The sequence below is a fragment of the Belonocnema kinseyi genome, chromosome 3, assembly GCF_010883055.1.
Source record: "Belonocnema kinseyi isolate 2016_QV_RU_SX_M_011 chromosome 3, B_treatae_v1, whole genome shotgun sequence".
NCBI classification, from domain to species: domain Eukaryota; kingdom Metazoa; phylum Arthropoda; class Insecta; order Hymenoptera; family Cynipidae; genus Belonocnema; species Belonocnema kinseyi.
In genome coordinates, this window is record NC_046659.1 from 101,224,547 (window position 1) to 101,245,046 (window position 20,500).

The window sequence follows — 20,500 nt, forward strand, 5'->3', positions numbered from 1 at the left end:
TTTACAGTTGGTAAACGGCCCATTGGAACCGTTTGAACCAATTTTTAATTCTTGAATTATGAAGTATTCAATTTTATACATTTTCAACCTATAACAAACAATAACTTATTTATATTTTTACCATTTTTATTAAAAATTTTGTAGTTTAAAACGCATTATTTACAGAATTTGATGCTTGTAGACTTTGAAAATATTTCAGTTGTTAATTCTTCAATTCAAAACATTGTTAAACTCTAAAACTTGAAATGGTTTAATTCCATTCCAATGAATTTTCAAGTTAATAATATTAAATATTAAATAGTACTAATTTAATTTTTCATTTAAAAATGTTAACGGTTTAATTTAAAAATGGCTTAATTTTAAATGTTCTTAATAGAAAACTGTTTCATTTTAAAACCTTGAACTGGAAATAGTACAATTTTAAGTTATTATGTTCAAATTCTTAAACATAAATCGCTACTTTGAACTGTTCTATTTTATATTTTATTTCTGCAAATTGTTAAATTTTTAATGTTTTAATATGGAATAGCTCAATTTTTAAAGTCCATTGTAAAAACCATAATTAAAGTTGACGAACAAAAATTCAATTGGAAACAGTGTTGTAAAAATAGCAAATGATTTATACAAGGAGAGATGGAAGGGGGATCAGTAATTTTGAATTTTCCTTAGAATAGGCCCTTTTTTCGTATTCTCGAAATCTTCAATCTAAATTTTTTTTAAAATGGCATACCTACAAACGAATGCTACCTCAGCTACCTCTAATTTATATTCTATAGGTATTCGTTATCATTTTCATGACTTTTCGCATTTCTTTTTTTTCGCATGCAAGATTAAATTGTAATTTTTGGTGGCCGAAACCTTTTTTACATAATTTTTTAAGATTACAGATCACGTTCCATCCTGATAATAGTTAATTAGTACGAGGCTGTACCGCCCTTTTCAGTACACTGGAACTTAAATGAAGGCCGCACTCTCAGCGCGTTAGTTGCATCATATTGCGTCATGCAACCAAATCCAACAGAAATGGTTCACACAGCCCTATCTGTTTACATTTGGTTTACATTTAAGTGATGCATTTTTTTATATCTAGTGTTCTTAAAAAATATCACCGGATTATTTAGATATATCGTCCTGTGCAATAAGAGTGAATTGAAATACGTTTTGTTTTTTAGCTTAAAGTTGCTCAATTTTCTATGTAGATAATATTAGACGTTGTGTTATGGGACAATTCAAAGACCACGTCACATAAATAACAATTTTTTGAAATGTTTGAAAAAATTTAATTTAATTATTTTATTTTGCAACTAAAGCACCTAAATACAGACTTCACACTCGTTTACTCTTTCCCCTATTCCCATCTTTATCCCTTTTTTAAAGAATTTCTCTTTTTCCTTCTGTTTTCAAGAAACTTTCCCTTTTTCTCATTTTTCTGCTTAAATGCGAACTGAAAATAAACAACCCATTTTACTATTTTGTTGAAAATTGTTTTATTTTGTAGCAAATTTATCTTTTCTGGTTGAAAGTTCTTGTTTTTGTTAGAAAATTCAACTTTTATCTTGAAACAAAAATCAGTTTTGGCTGAAAATTCAGCTCTGGGTATAGAAATTTGATATTTTTTGGTTAAAAGGGTAACTGCTTGGTTTAAAATTAATCTTTTCTAATTGATTATTCAACTATTTGGTTGAAAATTCTTCTTTTTGTTAAATTCTAGTTTTCATGATTTAAATTAAAATCTTTTTTGGATGAAGTATTTCTGTATAGATAATTCATTTTGGATTTGAAGTTCAAGTATTTATGGTACAAGTTCAATCTTATTTGTTTAGCAATTTGACCAATTGTTCAACTACTATTTGGTTGTAAATGCAACTGTTTGGTAGATAATTGTTTTGTTTCAAGAATTCAACTTTCTTTTTTGGCAGAAAATATTTTGGTTGAAAATTCATATTTTTGGTTGATTATTCAACTTATTTAAAAACATTTGCCCTTTTTTTATCATTGGTGGCTGAAGTTTGATCTATTTTGTTCGAAAATTCATCTTTGTAGATTGAATATTAAATAATTATTTTTAAATTCCTCTCTTTCGCTTGAAAGTTCAAGTATTTGGTTGTAAATACAACTGTTTGGTCTAAAACTAATTTTTCGCTGGTTAAAAATGCATCGTTCCTGATTGAAAATTCGACCACTCTTTTGAAAATGCAATATATTTCAACTCGAAATCTTGAGAGTTTCATTCTCAATTGAATATGGTACCTATAACGTATTTTTATTAAAAAGAATCTGTTTCCCTATTGTTTGACATTTTCGTGAAAAATCACCCTATTTTTTATATTTTGAGAGCATTTTGAGCGGTGAGGTTTGTTAAAATGTTATATTTGTATGTTTCGTGTTTTATTCTAGACGTTTATCAAATCAAATCGAAACGAAAATTCTAACGTTAAAGGGGGGGGGGGGCATATTTGTGAAGTACGCAGTTTTTGAATGGCCCATTATAGGTACATAAGTAAGTAAGAGTATCTAGATAATGTACGAGTATCTTTCCTGATTTTCAAAGCTCACTTCATTTTCATTCCATTTTATTTATTTTTTCTCGTGATATTCCGTGTGTGAAAGTGGTAGTTATTTTTATTTGAGATCTTAATTTAAGTTTAACACATTCGTTTTAATTTAATGATAGAAAACTCTCAATGGTTAGAAAATGTTGTTTCTTTACACATGTATGCAAAACCCTCGTTGGCCACCGCATCGTTTACAGATTTCGAAAATTTTCGATTCCGCATCGTCCGCGAACGATGAGCAAAATCCCGAACTAAGGTGAGCAAAATGCTTTCACCGGTGAGCAAAATGCTCTTCAAGGTTCCCAAAACATTTTCCTCACTACGTAAACACCGTGCTGGGCGAGCTCGAGTTACTGATTTATCAAGTTATATTCGATGCCTGGAAACGGTATCCAATATCAGGTTTTGCATTGTAATTTGTAAAGAAAAATTTTATTCGATAATCTAGGTTTCACGGCTAAGTGCTGCCCTGCGAGTGTGAAGGCACAACACTCACCCTTTGAGTTCATTCGACGCCTTGACACTCGCAATGAGCCTTCACACTCCCAGTGAGCCATCACACTCGCAGTGAGCAAACCTCCTATTTTACCACTCGTATCAAAATATACTATTTTGACACAGCAACGAACCGGTTTAACAGTAATGGTACCAGTAAAATATAGAATATTTTGCCAGTATTATTCAAGAAAAATGATGCTTTCAATGAGTTTCAAGGAGACTTATATGCGAAGCATATTTTTGTATTGTGTTCATACATTTTATGAGAATGAGTACGTCGACTAAAGATTTTTCGTTATCGGTAAAAGGAAACGTCATAACTTGTATCACAATCGCACGATTTGCTTTGCGAAATTTTTCACCAGGACGTGACAAATGAAAGTACGGAGTATATAGATAGAGTGTAGTTATGCATTATGTTTATGCAGAGCATCCGGTTGCTTTGCCACTCACGCAAGAGCCTGATGCTAAAATACACAGTATGCAATTTGTTGGATCGATCGCCCCTATACAGTGTGGTAAATTTCCAAAGATTTTGTTTAAGGAACGAAATAAGTTTATCAACTAGTGCCTATATGAATGAAACTCTATGCGTAAGAATCGATCGTCGACTTTTTTTATTCGTCAGTTTTAACTACATTAATTTAATCAGCATTTAGTTTTATCCATGAAAATATTCTCTATTCAAAACGGCAGACGCTAAGGACTATAGAGAAAATATTTATACAAAATAATAGTGTTAATCTGATATAAAATAGTGTTTCTTTCTAATAAGGAACATCCTTAAATTCAATATTGCCATAACACATTGACTGATTGTGAGTTTTTTTAAAAACATCTAACAATATATTTATTAATTCACAAAGAGAATATTTTTTATCTGTGCATCGAATTTTGTTGCGTAAAGTCAACTGGCGATTATTATAGGGAAAAAAACGATGAGATAAACTTGAAGCAACTGTGCGTTGAAAATTGTGATTCCACAATTTGTAGAAAAATTTAGGAAATAAACCAATTTTCTACTACGTCAGACTGAGTATTTTAACTCTCACCTCTCCTTATTTTTAAGCTTTCCTAATTAAAATGTATCCTCTTAGGATGGTCCAAAATCCCCAATTTTTTAGTTTTCTGAAAAAAATTCCACATTTTTTAAGAATTGAAATTAAAATTACCCCGGACTTTTGAAATTAACATGGGACTTCAAATTGAAAAAGCTCAATTTTTGAAAAAAAAATTGAAAAAAGAAGTACTTGTTATTAACTTTTTATAAATTACATTTTAGTCACTTCTTGATGAATATTCGAGGAATAATTTCAAAGAAATAAGTTTTAGTTGTGCCCAAAAAGTGATCAAATAAATACAAAATAGCAGGTTTATACAAATATCATTCTAAAAATAGTATTTTAAATATTTCTTCAACATTAATTATTTTTGTTCGATAAGTAACAAGTTTCCATCTATTTTACAAAATTTTTAATTGTTGAAACAATAATTTTCTTTTGTCAATCGTAAAACGTTACTGTTTTTCGGAATAAATAACACAGTTTATGAGTTTCATGAGAAAAACTTGAAAAACTAGAATTTTCTCCATCTTTCCTGTAAACAGGAGCAAATGTTATTAATTGTTGAAATAATTGTAACCTTTCTTTCAAAACAAATATAGCTCTCTTAACATTTATTAACTGCGTCACTATTTTCAGAAAATAATAAAATTTCACAATTTACAGAGGAGAAAAATGGTTTAGGATTAAAAATGTTTAAAAATTAAATTCAGTCACATTCTTAAGGAATGTTCGAGGAATTATTTCCAAGTAATACATTTTTAATTGTGCCTCGAAAACGCCGCAAAAATTGCTAAATAGCCGTTTTTTCCAAACTTATGTTAAAAATTGTATTTTCTTTATTTCTTCAACATTAATTATTTTGGTTCAATAAGTGATTTGTTTCCAAGTATTTTTAACTAATTTTTTATTATTTGAACAGTCGTAATTTGTTTAAACATATATTCAAAGAAATTTAATTTCTTTACAAAATTTTTCCCCCTGTAAATCGTGAAAAGTTATTATTTTCTGGAATTAATGATAAAATTAACGGATTTTGAAAGTAACATATTATTTTAAGATATTTGTCAGATATTTTGTTTAAACCTTGTTTGCCCTACAAATCTTGAAATATTACTAGCTTCTGGAATTAGTTACGCAGTTAATGAATGTTTAGAGAGATTTTTTGTAAAAAAAAGTTTACAATTAATACAACTTGTTTCATGTAAACAAAATTTTTTGATTACGTCATTGATAGTAAATTTTCAAGACCGTTTCTACTGAGATAAGAAAATACTGATCAATAAGCGAAATATTGTAAGTGATTCGAAAAAACTAGAACTTTTTCCATGTATCCTATGAAAAGGAGCAAATATCATTAATTGTTTATATAATTGCATACTGTGTTTTACAAAAAATTTTATAGAGTAAGCAAACATTACAATTATAGATTTTTTAAGCAATTGCAAATCATGTCAAACAAAAAGTTATACTTTTCAAATTCATCAGCTATATTATTTATCTTGAAAAAAGTAAATTATCACAATTTATTAAAAAAAAAGTTTAAAAAAATAACTGCTTAAAAATTTCGGTGCATTTTTTAGGGACAATACTAGGGAGTTGTGGGGTCAAATTAAAAGTTATTTGTTGTAAATTATTCCTTGAACATTCTTCAAAAAAGAACTAAATTTTATTTTATCAAAAGTTAATAACAAGTACTTCTCTCTTCTATTTTTTCCAAAACTGAGCTTTTCATAATTAAAATAACATGTGAGTTTTAAAAGCTTTTTATGCAAAACCACCAAATTGTGAGTGTTCGTGGGAGGGAGGGGTGTCGATCAAAAAATCTGAAAAATAAAATTTCAAAAACTAAAAATTTGCGTCACCCTAGTATTTTCTATACTACATTTTCATTTTCTATCACATTTATTACACATCATGCTTATAGCATCGAGCAGAATTCACGCTGTGGTGTCTGATAAGGTGTATAGAAGAAGAAATCGCAAAGCTTCAAGGTGTCAGGGAAACTTTTTTACAGAGAAAATTTAACAGATTTAATTTTGCTGTCAATATTTATAGAACCTGTGACAGTGACACTTTGGGCTGCTCATCATCAGGCAGTAACTTTGGCATGCAAAATTGGCCCAGTTCCACCAAAAACTCAGTGTCAGTGGATTCATGGATTGGAGGTTCTTACAAAGAAGAAAAACGATAGTTCTTCAATCCAAAATAAGTGAGTTCAAAAACTTAAAATGATCTGGAAGTGGTTAATTCTAATTGCAATCGGAAATTTTTTTAGTTTAGTATAAAATCATTCGAATCTAAATCGTTTTAACATTAAAATTTTCGAACAGATATAACATTTGAATTTTAGGAGTTGCTGGATAGTTTTCAAAACTTACTCTTATAATGAATGAAAACTTGTTATAAATAGGTTGATAAGGAACTTATTTAAAGTGTTAATTATAGACTTTTTATTTCGAATACTTCTACTTAACTTAAATTGGTTAAAATTTTAAAACTCAAAAGATTCAAATTATAGCAAATTTAAGTAAAGACTTTGGTGAATTTAAAAGTCTCAATATATTAATTTCTAAAGATTTTAATTTATAACTTTATTATACTAAAATCTTAAGGCGCTTTAGTCCGTGTATTACAAATGACAACTTTTCTCCTACAATTATCAATTGTTTCATGTCATAATTTTAATACATAATCTGAAGGGCTAAATATAATCCCTCGCGGAGGGGTTTTTCAAAATATGATCTTATTGTTTTTTCTTAATAATTGGAAATATTATGCATTTTATGCGCCTGTGAAGGAGCAAACCGCCACCATCAGTGTACCCGTGGTGAACCGAATATCGGCGTCATTAGTTCACTCATGAATGGCGGTTTGCTCCTTTCCAGGTGCATAAATCGCATCATATGTTCAATTATTTAAGAAATAACAACACCATTTTTCGAAAGCACCCCTCTGCGGGGGATTGTAGTTAGCCCTTCAAATTATTTGGTTAAAATATGACATAAAAAATTCATGATTGTAGGAGAAAAGTTATCATTTGTAATACATTGACTAAAAATTAAGCCCCAGGAAGCTCCTTAATGTTCTCGTTCAATCACTGTTGTTTAGCAGCGCTTGGCTCGGTTAAGCTCGGATGGAGACCGTCGAATTACTTTTCAAACTAATACTAATTATTCATATAAATCTTGCATTATTTCGAACCTTAATTAATTTACATGATCGAATGGTTTAATTATCTTTTTTAATTTAGATACTACATGATAATGGAACACGCTGATGGTGTCTGTACTCTTCATTTTGTGCCTGGACCTTCCGATTTCGGACAATGGAAATGTAAATTCTTGTTGACAACTGAAGACCTTACACTGGAACTTGGAAATGATAGTCTCCTATTATTGGAAGAATTAGATGGTAAGTGTAATTAAATTTGATACATTCTAAAAAAAATTTAATTACTCATCAGCTCATGATACATTATTTATCTTTGTTTTTACTAAAAACTATATTCTCCTCAATTTTCAGATAAAAAATTGGGGTGGCTCGTAGGTGCCTTAACAGTATTGATTTTGTTTTTAACAATCACAATAGTTGTTTTAGTAGTTTGTAAAGGCCGATTCTTCGGAGGAAAGTTACCAGCAATGTTGGAGACTATTTCTCCAAGTGAAAAGAAGAGGAATGATGCTTTATCTAAAAATCATTACTCCGAACCAATAAAAATACAAGAAATCGATCCAAGTCCTTTAAGTGTTAGACACATTTTGCCAAATCGAAGTCCATACCTTCATGAAAAGGTCCAAAGACCCACTTCGCCAAAACCAAAAGTTTACGAAAACACATTAAAAGTACCATAAGTCCAAATTCATGTTTAATTGTCAAGTCAAAACACAAATACCTCATACCCTGCTGAAAAATTTTGATAGGATTTGATAAAAAAATTCATTCTAATTAAATTAAAATAATTAAATGTTAATCGCCCAATACTTGTATCAAATCCTATCTTCCAGAATCTTGGAAGTTTTTATCTAACTCTATCTGTCAAGAAATCTAGAAATATTATACTTTTCTATCGCCATTCTCTCATTCAGAGTCAATTAAATCTTTCTTGCACAAGATTCGTATCAAATCCTATGTTGGAGAACTTTGGAAGTTTTTATCTATCTCTATCTGTTCAGAAATGTTATAATTTTCTATGATGATTTTTCTATTGAAACTCTATTAAATCTTATCTCCCACCATAGTTGTATCTAATCCTATTCTCCAGAATCTGGAAGATTTCTATCGAATTCTACTTCTCGAAAAATCGTATACATTTTAACCAAGAATCTTGACCGGGAAACCCGGAAGTGACCGGGAATTTACTTCTGATCGCAGTAAAATTCAAGTTTTCATCATATTAATAATTTTGGTCAATTTAGAAAAGTGATTCTTACTTTATTTACAGTCATAGATTTTTCAGATTGTTTCAATTTATTCTAATTATATCATAATTTATTATTGAGTTTTTATTTATTTATCAATTAAACTAATTTTCTGAAACCTTATGTACTTTGTGAAAAATTCGCCTTTTTTGTAGAAAATTAATTTTTATGGTTGAAAATTCTTCTTTTGGGAATACGATTGAACTATTTCAGTTAAAGGTTAATCACTTTAGTTGAAGATTCACCAGTTTGGTTGAAAATTAATTGCTTCATCTGAAAACTTAAATTCCATTTCTAGATAAAAATTAATCTTTTCTTGTTTGCAATTTTACAATTTGGATGAAATTTGTCATTTTTAAACGAAAATTCAACTATTTCGTTGAAAATCCACAAATCTGGCTAAAAATCGATTTTCTCTTTAGAAAATTATCTTTTTCTTTGCAAGTTAGTCTTCTTAATTAAAAATTCTTCTCTTTGGTTACAAATTTAAGTATTACAGTTGAATATTTATCATTTTAGTTTGAAAAATTCATCTTTTAGGTTGGAAATAATATTAGTCTACAAAAAAGTTAAACTCTTTTGTTGAGATTTAATTTTTGTGGTTGAAGATTCATTATTTTAATTAAAAATTCATTTCTTTGGTAGAAATATGAGCAATTTTATTGAAAACTTGTTTTTTCTTTGGATCAAGGGATTTTTTTGCAGAAAATTTAACTGTTCTGTTAAAATATTGTTCTTTTTTGGTTGAAAATTATTTAGTTTTTTAAACTAAAAATTTAACTATCATTCCAGTTGAATATTCCATAATTTTAGGTAAAAATTCATCTCTTTTGTCGAACATTCATTTTTTGACAAAGAAATTTAATTATTTTCTATTTTTGGTAACAAAATTATCTTTTTTAGTTGAAAATTCGTATTTTTTAATAAAATTTAATCTTTTCGGGTGAAAATTCATCTTTTTGATCAGAAATTCATATATTCTAGTTGAAGATTCATCATTTTATTTGAAAATTCATCATTCTGGTTTAGAATTAAACTATTCTAGTTAGAGATTAATATTTTTGTTGAAAAATCATCACTTTGTTTGAATATGCAACTATTTTTTTAAAAAATAGTTTTTTTGTGGAAAGTAATTTTTTTAACTGAAAATTTAACTCATTTTAATTGAATATTACCTAGTTTTAGTTGGAAATTCTTCTGTTTAGTTGAAAATTAATTTTTCGAACTTAAAATTTAATAAATGAAGTTTGGATTGACAATTTATCTTTTTTACTAAAAGTGAATTTTTTGTTGTTATAACTTCAATTATTTCAGTTGAAGATTTATTGTTTCAGTTAAAAAAATATATTTTTTGTTTAAAATTCAAATATTCCAGTTGAAAATTCATCATTTTAGTGGAAATAACATCATCAGTTAGGTTGAAAATTGAACTATTTTCTTGAAAATCCGTTTTTTTGTTGTTAAAAATTAATTTTTAAAACTAACATTTTAACTATTCCTATTTTTCTTGGGAATTGATATTTTTTAGTGGAAATTTTAAGTATTTGTTCCAAAATTAATTAATTTGGCCATTTTTTCCTCTTTTGTGTTAAAGGACGTTTAGAATAAAAATCATGAATTCAACTAAATGTTTGCGTAAAGCGGCAAGAATGATTATGTTATACATTTAGGTGACCGGAAATATTAAAAAACTTGCCCGGTAAAAACAGGGAAATGAAATTTTTAAAATCTTGCAATATTTTAGAACATAGGATTTCATACAACTTCGCTGTTGTAATAAGATTTGAATATTTGATAGAATTTTAATCAGAATCTGTGGACAGAAAAGTATAAGATTTTTTGAAAGACAGAATTTGATGAGAATTTTCGAAATTGTGGAAGGTTGGATATAAGTTCTTTGTGGGTTTAATCGCGGCTTAACGAGAATCTATTTATAGAAAAATATAAAATTTAAGCGAAGCAATTATGCATTTCTGATCACAAATGGATACATTTTTTGTATGGATTTGGCATCCCAAGGAATGTTTTTATGGTGGAAGGCAGTCGAGATGCGTGTTATTAAAAAATGGTATAAAAAATATTTGTAGAAGTTTTTCTGTGACTGAGTCTTTTAAAAAAATGGCCCTTAGAAAATGTGTATATTCCATTATTATAAATAATTAAGTTTTTTAATATTCTTTCATATCTTGCATAGTTTGACTGGAAAATAGAATTTTTTATTTTTAATAGCATGTGGATACCTCCCACCTTTAGAACGTATTTTGAGGGTTTATATATAAAAAAAATTGCTTGGAAAAGTTTGTTAGATTAAATTTGATTGGATTTGTATCAAATATGCTTGTAGAATTTTATGCAAGTTCTACAGCTTGATGAACGTTAATGGAATCTTTCAAAAACGTATATACATTAATTCAATGTCTTTCTTTGTCTGGATATACAATCCATCAAATTGTATCCTTTCCTATATTTTTTTCAGAAGGGTAAATTTAAATTATTTTGTTTTCATAAAATTGTACCGATTTTTATACTATATATATTTTTCTAGAATTCACTTTTTAGAAACTCTTTAAAGGAGAAACAGAAGACAATCTAAAGGAAAATTATCCGTCCTTTACATTTCTCAAATGTATGATTTGTTTGAAGTGTCTATTTGCACGGAAAATGTTTGTGGTGAGGGTGCATAGAATTTGTGCACGAGTGTATATATTATTATAGATAATAAAGTTTCGTTCGTATTTTCCCTTTTGCAATATTTTATTGATGAATATACATTTCGGTTAATAAAACAGTAACGACGACATGGTCACAGCCATTATACATATTGCTAGCAGGTATTACAATCCCCTGCACGTCTTGCTTATCGATATAAAGGTACTGAGAAGTACAAGGTGGATCGTTAAGGTCACTCCTATACATAAAAATCAATCGCGCCATATTTTCGATATGAGTCATTCTACTGACTGTATAACGTATTAAAAATAACTAAATGCGGATCAATTTTACAATCTTTTTATGCAAATATGAAAGAAGTCTCACAGTGAAGTTTCACACCTTCAATATCTTTCCGTAATTTACAAATTCAGACCTGGATAATAATCTCGAGCCATGCTATGTTGAAAATTCCGACGTAAACTACGTCAGAAACGACGTAGTTTTCTATTTTATATTTTGAGAAAACTGAATGATTATACAATTTTATTATGCTGATCCGATTTTTTTTCGAATTTTCATTCATATCGCCCTAAAATTTTTTCAAATACACAAAAAAGAATTGCCTTTTCTAAAATTTAAATTTAGAGGTTCAGAAAACCACATGAAATTTAACACGTATTTCCCATAAACAAAATGGTTGTAAATTTTATTCAGAATTGTCTTTCTATACATAATGAGATATTTACATACACTTTTTAAACACTTTATTATTGTTATTAGAAATTTTCTCTCAGAATAGAATTAGTAATTCACCGGGATTTTTTCCGAATTTTTCAACTTATTTTCAACTTTTCAGTTAGATTAACCAAGTAAATTTAACAAAAATAACTGTTAAAACAATTTGTGGTTATTTATGAAAACATTCTCTCAGCATTTTTAGTTAGGGACATATAATAAATATCAATATAAATTTAAACAATTTGAAGAATATTTTCAATATCTCTTTTATTTTGGAAAAATATATTAGAAAAAAAAGATACGGTTTCAAAAATGACTCTCTTCACTTGTTATTCATTACTTTTTCATGACTAAAAATGTATAGCGAAGTTGAAAACTAAAAAAAAACGCAACATTTTAGCAATTAATGCATTGTTTAAACAATCATGATTGTTAACTTGCATTAAGTATCACTTCTATAAGTCAAGAAATTGTCAAAAAGTGGAAAATTTCAGAAAAAACTCAACTGTTTTGCATTACTATTTCAGAAGATAGTTATGAACAACAATAATTTTAAAAAAAATTATTTTTGCTAAAGTTTATTAATTTTTATCTTACTTTAACTAAAGTGAACAAGAAATGTAATATATCAGAAAAATCAACTTTCTAGCATTATTTAAAAATACTATTATTTAATATAATAATAAATTGTTTAAAAAGTTATTTTGTTAACTTAAATTAATGAATACCTCACTATCAGTGAAATGTTGACAAAAAGTGAAAAATTTCAGAAAAAGCCGCTACTATCTAGCATTTATATGGGAAAATAAAGTTATAAACAATAGTTACTTGTTTAAAAGATTATTCTTCTTAAATAGCATTACTTTTTGCCTCGATCTAAGTGAAAAATTGTCAAAGGTTTAATATTTCATAAAAAACCGCAATTTCCTAGCACTATTCAAACAATTTATTATTAAATTAATCAATTGTTTTAACGATTTTTACTGTTAAATTTAATTGACTCTTGTCTCGCTCTAGCTGAAAAGTTAAAAACAATTTTTTTAAACTACAACAAAATCGTAATTTTGTCAGAAATTCGCATAACCCAATTCTCACTTATGGTTTTTTTCGGGAACCCAGAAAACAAACTTATAGGGTGATATTTAAAAAATGGTTATTTATTTTTATTATGTAGCTAATTGTAAGAAAATCTTCAGATTCAACTTGATTCATCTTATATTGGCGATTCTGAATAAAATGTACAGAACCGTCTTTTTTATGGGAAATACGTGGTGGTTAACTTCATGGGGCTTGCTGCACCCCTAAATGTATTTTTTTTTAAACGCACTTATTTTTTTGTAGATATATAAAAATTTTGGGACGATATGTATGAAAATTTGAAGAAAAAAATGTCCAAGTATTTTTGCACCGCCCTAAAGTTTATAAATTTAATTTTTATGCTTACAGGTTTCTAAAAAATTTATTTTTGAGATTTGTGGACCGTTTTTTGATTATAAGCAAAATATTTACACATAATATTTTACTATGTCACGATGTAAGAAACCACGTAGGTTACCACGTAGTAGTTTCCTACGCACCTTTGACATCGAAATTTTCAATCCAGGATCATAATGGATCATCCAGATCATAAAATTGAAGTTCACTTACTCTGGATATAATTCTTTAATAAATGTATAATTGGGCGGATGGAAAATGATCAAATTAGTCGAATCGTTTGAGCTGAGCGAAAAATATTTGTGGGTTGGCATCCGAAAAAAGTAAGAAAAAAAAAGTTTAAACCAGTTAATATCTTCTGTTCCCTTTTTTGTTTTGAAAATTCCAAACATTTCCCTATTGCTTCGAAAATTATGAAAAATTTTCTTGATATATATGTTTTTGCAAGTGAATAATAATGAAAAAATTTTAATTGAAAAAAAATTTTTTGCTCAATTTATAATTGGTAGAAAATGACCAAAATACATGTTTTTTGGATTGAGTCCTATACGTACATTTTTGAAAAAGTTGAATATGTCGAACCTGAAATTTCTTCAGCTTTAAGGGAAGAAACATACTGTAATTTAGTTTTTCCGAAACAAAAATTTTAGTCATGTTTCCAGCATTCAAAAATGGTCAATTTTACGTGTTTTTGAATGATTTTGACAACTTGCCCAATAATTCTAAAAAATTCTTTCCTGAAGTTTTTACTAGCTATACGCTGGAAAAACGGGATACCATTGACAAATTTCCCCCCATGCATTAATACCCCCCCCCCCCGCATAGGGGCGGGTGCTTTGTGTGTAAAATGATTCCATCAGCTTATTCCTACGAAAATATCGTTTTGCCGTAATAGCACCATCATTTTTTGAGCCTGAAAGCTTGGTCTAAGCAAGTTGTCAAAATCACCCCAAAAAACGTAAAACTGACCATTGGGAACGCAATAAACGTTACTAAAAATCTTTTTTTTCGACAAAAAAAATTACAGTTTGTTACATGTTTCTTTCATTGAAGCAGAAGAAATTTCAATGTCCACATATTTTACTTTTTCTAAAATGTGTGTATAGGACCGAAGAAAAATAAAATGTTTTTGGCCATTTTCAACTAATTCTAAATTGAGCAAAAAAATTTTTTCAATTTATAATGTGCTATTATTATTCACTAGCAAAAACGGTAAATAACAAAATTTGCCATCATTTTCGAAGCAATAGGGAAATTTTTTGGAATTTTCAAAAATTTGAAATCAAAAAAGGGAACAGAAAATATGAACTGATTTCAAAATTTATTTTTTACCTTTTTTCGGACGCCAACCCACAAATATTTTTCGCTCAGATGAAACGATTCGACTAATTTGATGATTTTCACTCGGCCCTAATGTCTAAAATTTTACTATATAATGTAGAAGAAGGGTCCGAATGCAATGGGACAAGCACTCGAAAACGCTACAAAGTGTTTTCTAAGCGTATCAACGCTACAAAGTGTTTTCTAAGCATATCATATTTGCATTTTAAATGAAAATTTTTAGATTTTTAGAAAGACCCGCTAATAGAGAATGAAAAGATGGATCTTTTTTCTATTGTCAGGTTTTTTGTCCCCGTGAACATTCTCAATAATAAAATTTTAAAAGTAAAAAAAAAGTTATGCTTTTTTTCGGTGAAACAGAAAAGACATGATTAGAGAACGGTTTTAATTCTCAATTAATTATTATTAAACAAGAGACAGATTTGATTTCTTTCATCATTTTGTATATACCAAATATATATATATATATATATATATATACCAAATTCCAACCAATTTCAATAATATTTGTCTGAGTTATTACGATTTGTTTAAAAAAATTATTGTATCAGGTGGAGAAATTATTTTCCTTTTTTAATTTCATTATTAAAAATATTCATAGGAAAAAACTGCCATGTTCTAAAAAAAAGTATTTGTAGAAATCAAAATTTTTCAACTTTACAATTTGGATATCACTATGCGATCGGGCGATCCTTTTTAGCGTTTTCAAGCGCTTGTCCCCCATGTTGCACCCGGACCTACAATTATGCATGAAGTACTAATATGCGACTACTCAATGATAATGCTGCATAATCAATTTTCAAATAAACGTTTAATTACTATTGTTATTATTGCTCTAGTTTTAATCATATAGCTTCAGTTTAGGATTGAACCATAATCACTGGGCTTTGTAAGATCTAAGCAGCAACATGAATTTAATGATGTTAAAAGAGAATATAAAAAATGTTTAAAACTTTGATAAAACTCAAAGTCTTGTAACTTTTTATAACTAACAATTAATCTAAGTTTGATGGCTGGATTTGCAAATAACGGTTCAAGTGTACTGCATTTTTGCAATCAGTTATTTCGATATCTCGTATATAAAATTCAACAAATTTTTATAACTTTTAAATCTGGAAAATATTTGGTTGATTAATAGTAATTTACTTCTTTTCAAGATACCTTAATCTTTTTTGAAGTTTTGTAATCGAGCATCATTGAAATTATTTCATTGGTGTAAGATTGTTCATGTCTGCACATTAACTATAGAAAACTCATTAAAGTTACATACTGCCGAAAACTTTCCGACCCTTTGTGACTGACAAGGATACTATTACTACGCTTAGAACGAAAAATATGAGACCGAAGAGTGTGGTGATTGCTCGACACCACTGACGTCTTCGTTTTGCCTCTTCTATGGCTCGACGTAATCTTTCAGCTCGTGATCCATCCAAAGTGAAATTCAGACTTTTTTCGAAAATTCCAGCTTCGCGACACCAACTGTCTTTCGATGATGATCTGCTAATATCGCCGCTTGATGAGCCCTCTTCGCCACAATCTAGCTGCTGAAACAATGGTCTTCAAATATTATGTGACACCTTGCAAATTTAATTGATAAATTTCTTTACTGAAATAACTTGAAGGGAAACATGCTAAAAATAAACAATTTTTAGTTTCAAATACAGTCAAACTCGGACATAGTGCGCCCGGATATAGCCCTTCCGAGAATTGATGCCGCCTCACGGGTATAGGCAAGAGGAACTGCGGAGAATGCACATTGTTCACTCAGGCGTAACAAACAAGGGCGTTGCGGTAAGGTACTTTACCCTAACGGCATACCTTTGTAACTGAAGCGTGACTTTGCCTCAGTTCACTCGAAGCGGGAAGCACACACATTATGAATAAGCACGATTGTGAGCTTGCGTAGAACAGCAGTGGATTCCGATGCCATAAGACAACTGAAGCTGATGAGACTGATCGGATTATTTCGTTCGATCGAATGAGCCTGTTTTTCACCTTGACAACAGCACCATCTGACATGCGAATGTATGTCCCGAAGTAGTATCTCGAAGTTATTGGAGCAATTTTAATGAAAAAGAGCAGTGAATATCAATTTATTTTAATCAGGAATGTTATACTATGATTGAAAATTAATTATTTACTATAAATTTCGGTTATATATTTATTTTACATTTACGCTCACGTTCACGTACAGATTGGAGCTATGTCCGGCTGGGTACCACTGAATTGTTTCAGAACTTTACTGAATTCTTGAGATAATAAATCGTTTTTTTTTAAATTTGCTACCCTTCAAATTTAAACGGCAGTGCTCAAAATTGGATTTAAAAAATTTTTTAAGAGTAAAAAATGAACATTTGCAAATTGTAAAATCATAATTTCCAACTAAATCGAAACCCTTACCAATAAATTATACAATCTTAGCCTGAAAGCAACAAATTTACACGAAGAACGAGGGGTTTATTACTCCTGCAATATCTTTCGCAGTCTTATGTAATCTCGTGCAATCTCATACAATCCTTATATATCCCACTTAATTCTTTATAATCCCATGCATCTTATAAAATCCTTTGTAATCTCATGAAATCTCTATGCTATCCCATGCAATCATTTAAAACCCTTTCAATCTAATGCTATCCTTGAGGAACCCTTGTAATTTAATGCAATAAAATGTAATAATTTAAAACCTGCTGCAAGACCATGAAATCCTTCTAACTCCCTTGTAATCCCCTACAATCTGTATGCAATTATTTTAAATGATTTGTAATCATATGCGATCTCGATGCGATTCTATGAAAATCGTTAAAATCCCTTGCAATCCCATGCAATCCTTTGGAATCTTTTGCAATCCTATGACGTCTCATGCGATTCTTATAAAATTCCTTGTAATGTAATGTAATCTCGATGCGATTCATTAAAATGCCACGTTCTCCTTTAAAATCTCATGCTATCGTTTAAAACATTCAGAATCCGTGGTCATCCCATGCAATCTTTTAAAATACACTGAAATTTTTTAAATCCCATGGTATCCTTTAAAATCCCTTACAATCCCATGTCATCTTGATGCAATCTCATATAATCCTTTATAATGCTTTGAAATCATTCAAAGCAGCTTGTAATCCCATGTAATATCGATGCAATTCCATGCAATTCTTTAAAATGCGAACCAATTCTTTAAGAACCATTATAAGCCATTAAAATCCATTTCAAAATCCTTTAAAACCCCTTGCAATCTCATGCAATCTCGATTCAATAAAATTCAATGCAATTTTGTAAATGATACACTATCCTCTTAAATCCCTTGTACTACCATGCAATCTTCAGACAACCATGAGCAGTCCTATAAAGTGCCACACAACCCAATACAAGTCTTTAGAATCTATTGTTATCCCCTGTAATTATTTGAAACTTTATACAATCCTTTTAAATCCCTTGTAATCCCATGCAATCTCTATTCAAATCAATATAATCCTATGAAACACCATTTATTCCTTTAAAATTCTACGAAATTCTCCAAAATTGCTTATAATCCCTTGCAATCCGTTGCAATCATTTTAAATCACTTGTATTTCCGATGCAATCACACGGCACTGCTTGCAATATCATACAAACCTATGAAATCTCATAGAATTTTCTGCAATCCTATGCAATCCCTTGTAATCCTATGCAACTTCGTACAATTCCATGTACTGCTTGCAATCTCATATAATCCCTTGCAGTCATTTGTAATTCCTTGTAATTTATTGCAATCGAAAATTCAATCTATATAAAATCTCGCGCAATCCCGCGTACTGCTTGTAATCTCATGCAATCCCATGTGTTACTTTGCAATTCCTTCTAATCCCATACAATTTTGAAGGAATCTCATTAACTGTCTAAAAAAATCTTCTGCAATTCAATTTAATCTCATACAATCTCTATAAAATCTCGAGCGATCTCTATCCATTTTCGAGCAATCCCATGTACTGCTTGGAAGCTAATGCAATCCCGTGCATTCCTTTGCAATCCCATTTGATCCTATAAAACCTTGAAACGATCTCACTCAATCTTGATAAAATCTCCTGTAATTCCATTTTTTCCATACAATTATATACAATCTCGAGCAACATCCCATGAAATCTTTTTCATACTCATGCAATATTTTTCAGCCAGACATATACAATATTTTGCAATCCCATACCCTGTTGCAATTTTGCAATCTAGTGTACACTAAAAATACGGGTAATTGGCCCTTCCATGTTTTCTTATTATTTTTTTTTTTATTACACCATTAAGCCATTTCCCTTTCAGGGTAGGCGTGACTCGCTCGGTAGGGGAAAGGAGTAGTGTGTGGAAGGGATAGAGATTTTTCAGATCGATCCAGAATTCTCGTGCTATTTAAGTAAATAACACGTTTGTTCCGCAACACTGCTCCGACCCAGGTTGTCTTTGTTTCAGGCGTCATTCACTCTACTGACACTCTTTTTATTAACTATTTGCCGCCATACTTTCCTGTCCTGGCATACTTCTCTAGCTTCTTTTATGTCCATGCATTTTTTCATGCAGGCTCTCGTGTTTCTGTGACTTCTTATGTCTCTTCTAACTAGGGTCTCATTCATACATTCTAACCGTTCTTTCCGCGGTCTACCTCTGGGCACGCTGCCATTTACTTTACCTTGATACACTTGTTTCGTTAGTCGTTCGTTTGGCATTCTCTCAACGTGTCCGAACCATCTTAATCGATTTCTTTCCCATGTGTCTACTAGCGTCTCTTCTGCACCACATTCTTTTAGAATTATCTCGTTATTTACTTTGTCCATTAGGGTTTTTCCCCATATTATGCGCATGAACCTCATGCCAATTGCGTTAATTTTACTCTTATCTTTTTCTTGATAAGTCCATGTCTCGCTACAAATATAGAATTATGTATTGCCATTTTAGCTTTATTTGATATATTTTTACTTCTGATAATGGGACCTGCTCTACCAATAACCTTCTTACCTTCATTTATTCGTCTATCTAATTCCTCATTTATCTTCCCGTCCCTAGTAAATAAGCTACCAAGGTATACGAACTTATCAACTTGTTCAATTCTCTCATCATTTAATAAAATATTGCATAGTGTTTTCTCACTCTTTCCTTCGAACACCATAGTTTTTGTTTTATTTGCGTTAATTTTGAGTTCCATGCTCTTTATGCTTGCATCTAGTTTATTCAGCATTCTTTGTAGGTCTTCGATAGACTCTGCCATAACAACCTTATCATCTGCGAACGCTAACCCACGTACCCTTACTATTTCGAGATCCACACCCTCTTCGTCGAAGAGAGCTATTCTTAAACACTTGTCCATAAATAATATAGATAACCATGAAGACATAACGCATCCTTGTCTAACTCCTTGAATAATATCGAAACAGTCACTCAGTTTTCCATACACTCTTACACTCGCTTTGCTACCTGTATATAATGTTTTTATAGCTTGTAGGATCCATCCATTGACTCCATACTCTTTCAGGACTTCCCAAAGTTTACCTCTATCTACCTTGTCAATAGCTTTTTCTAGGTCAACAAATGCACAGAAAACTTTGTTTCCTACTCTCAAACTTTTTTCTGTTATTTGCCTTAAGCTAAATATTTGATCCGTACATGACCTTCCTGGCATAAACCCACTTTAGACTTCCCAAATCTTTGCTTCTGTAATTTTCATTACCCTACGAATAACTGTTTTTGAATATATTTTACTTACGGTGCTTAATAAGCTAATCCCTCTGTAATTATTGCACTCGCTTTTATCTCCCTTTCTCTTGTATATTGGTACGATAAT

General features: G+C 29.9%; 2 protein-coding genes across 8 annotated transcripts in view; one reads left to right on the forward strand and one right to left on the reverse strand.

Moving 5' to 3' along the window:
• The window catches only part of LOC117169041, a 48,958-nt gene extending 37,685 nt beyond the window's left edge, over positions 1-11,273 (forward strand). For 3 of the 4 annotated variants that reach the window (XM_033355122.1, XM_033355121.1, XM_033355123.1), the window contains exons 9-12: positions 6,173-6,326; positions 7,368-7,528; positions 7,640-7,959; positions 11,081-11,273. In XM_033355122.1, the coding sequence (XP_033211013.1) occupies positions 6,173-6,326; positions 7,368-7,528; positions 7,640-7,959; positions 11,081-11,128 (683 nt within the window). In that variant the 3' untranslated portion in view covers positions 11,129-11,273. Of the gene's footprint in view, positions 1-6,172; positions 6,327-7,367; positions 7,529-7,639; positions 8,595-11,080 lie in introns of those variants that run through there. The other variant, XM_033355124.1, reaches the window with a different exon arrangement.
• Positions 11,274-15,267: 3,994 nt separating this feature from the next.
• The window catches only part of LOC117169199, a 74,158-nt gene continuing 68,925 nt past the window's right edge, over positions 15,268-20,500 (reverse strand). For 3 of the 4 annotated variants that reach the window (XM_033355440.1, XM_033355436.1, XM_033355439.1), the window contains one exon: positions 15,268-16,244. In XM_033355440.1, coding sequence (XP_033211331.1) covers positions 15,963-16,244 — 282 coding nt within the window. In that variant the 3' untranslated portion in view covers positions 15,268-15,962. The remainder of the gene's footprint in view (positions 16,245-20,500) is intronic. The other variant, XM_033355441.1, reaches the window with a different exon arrangement.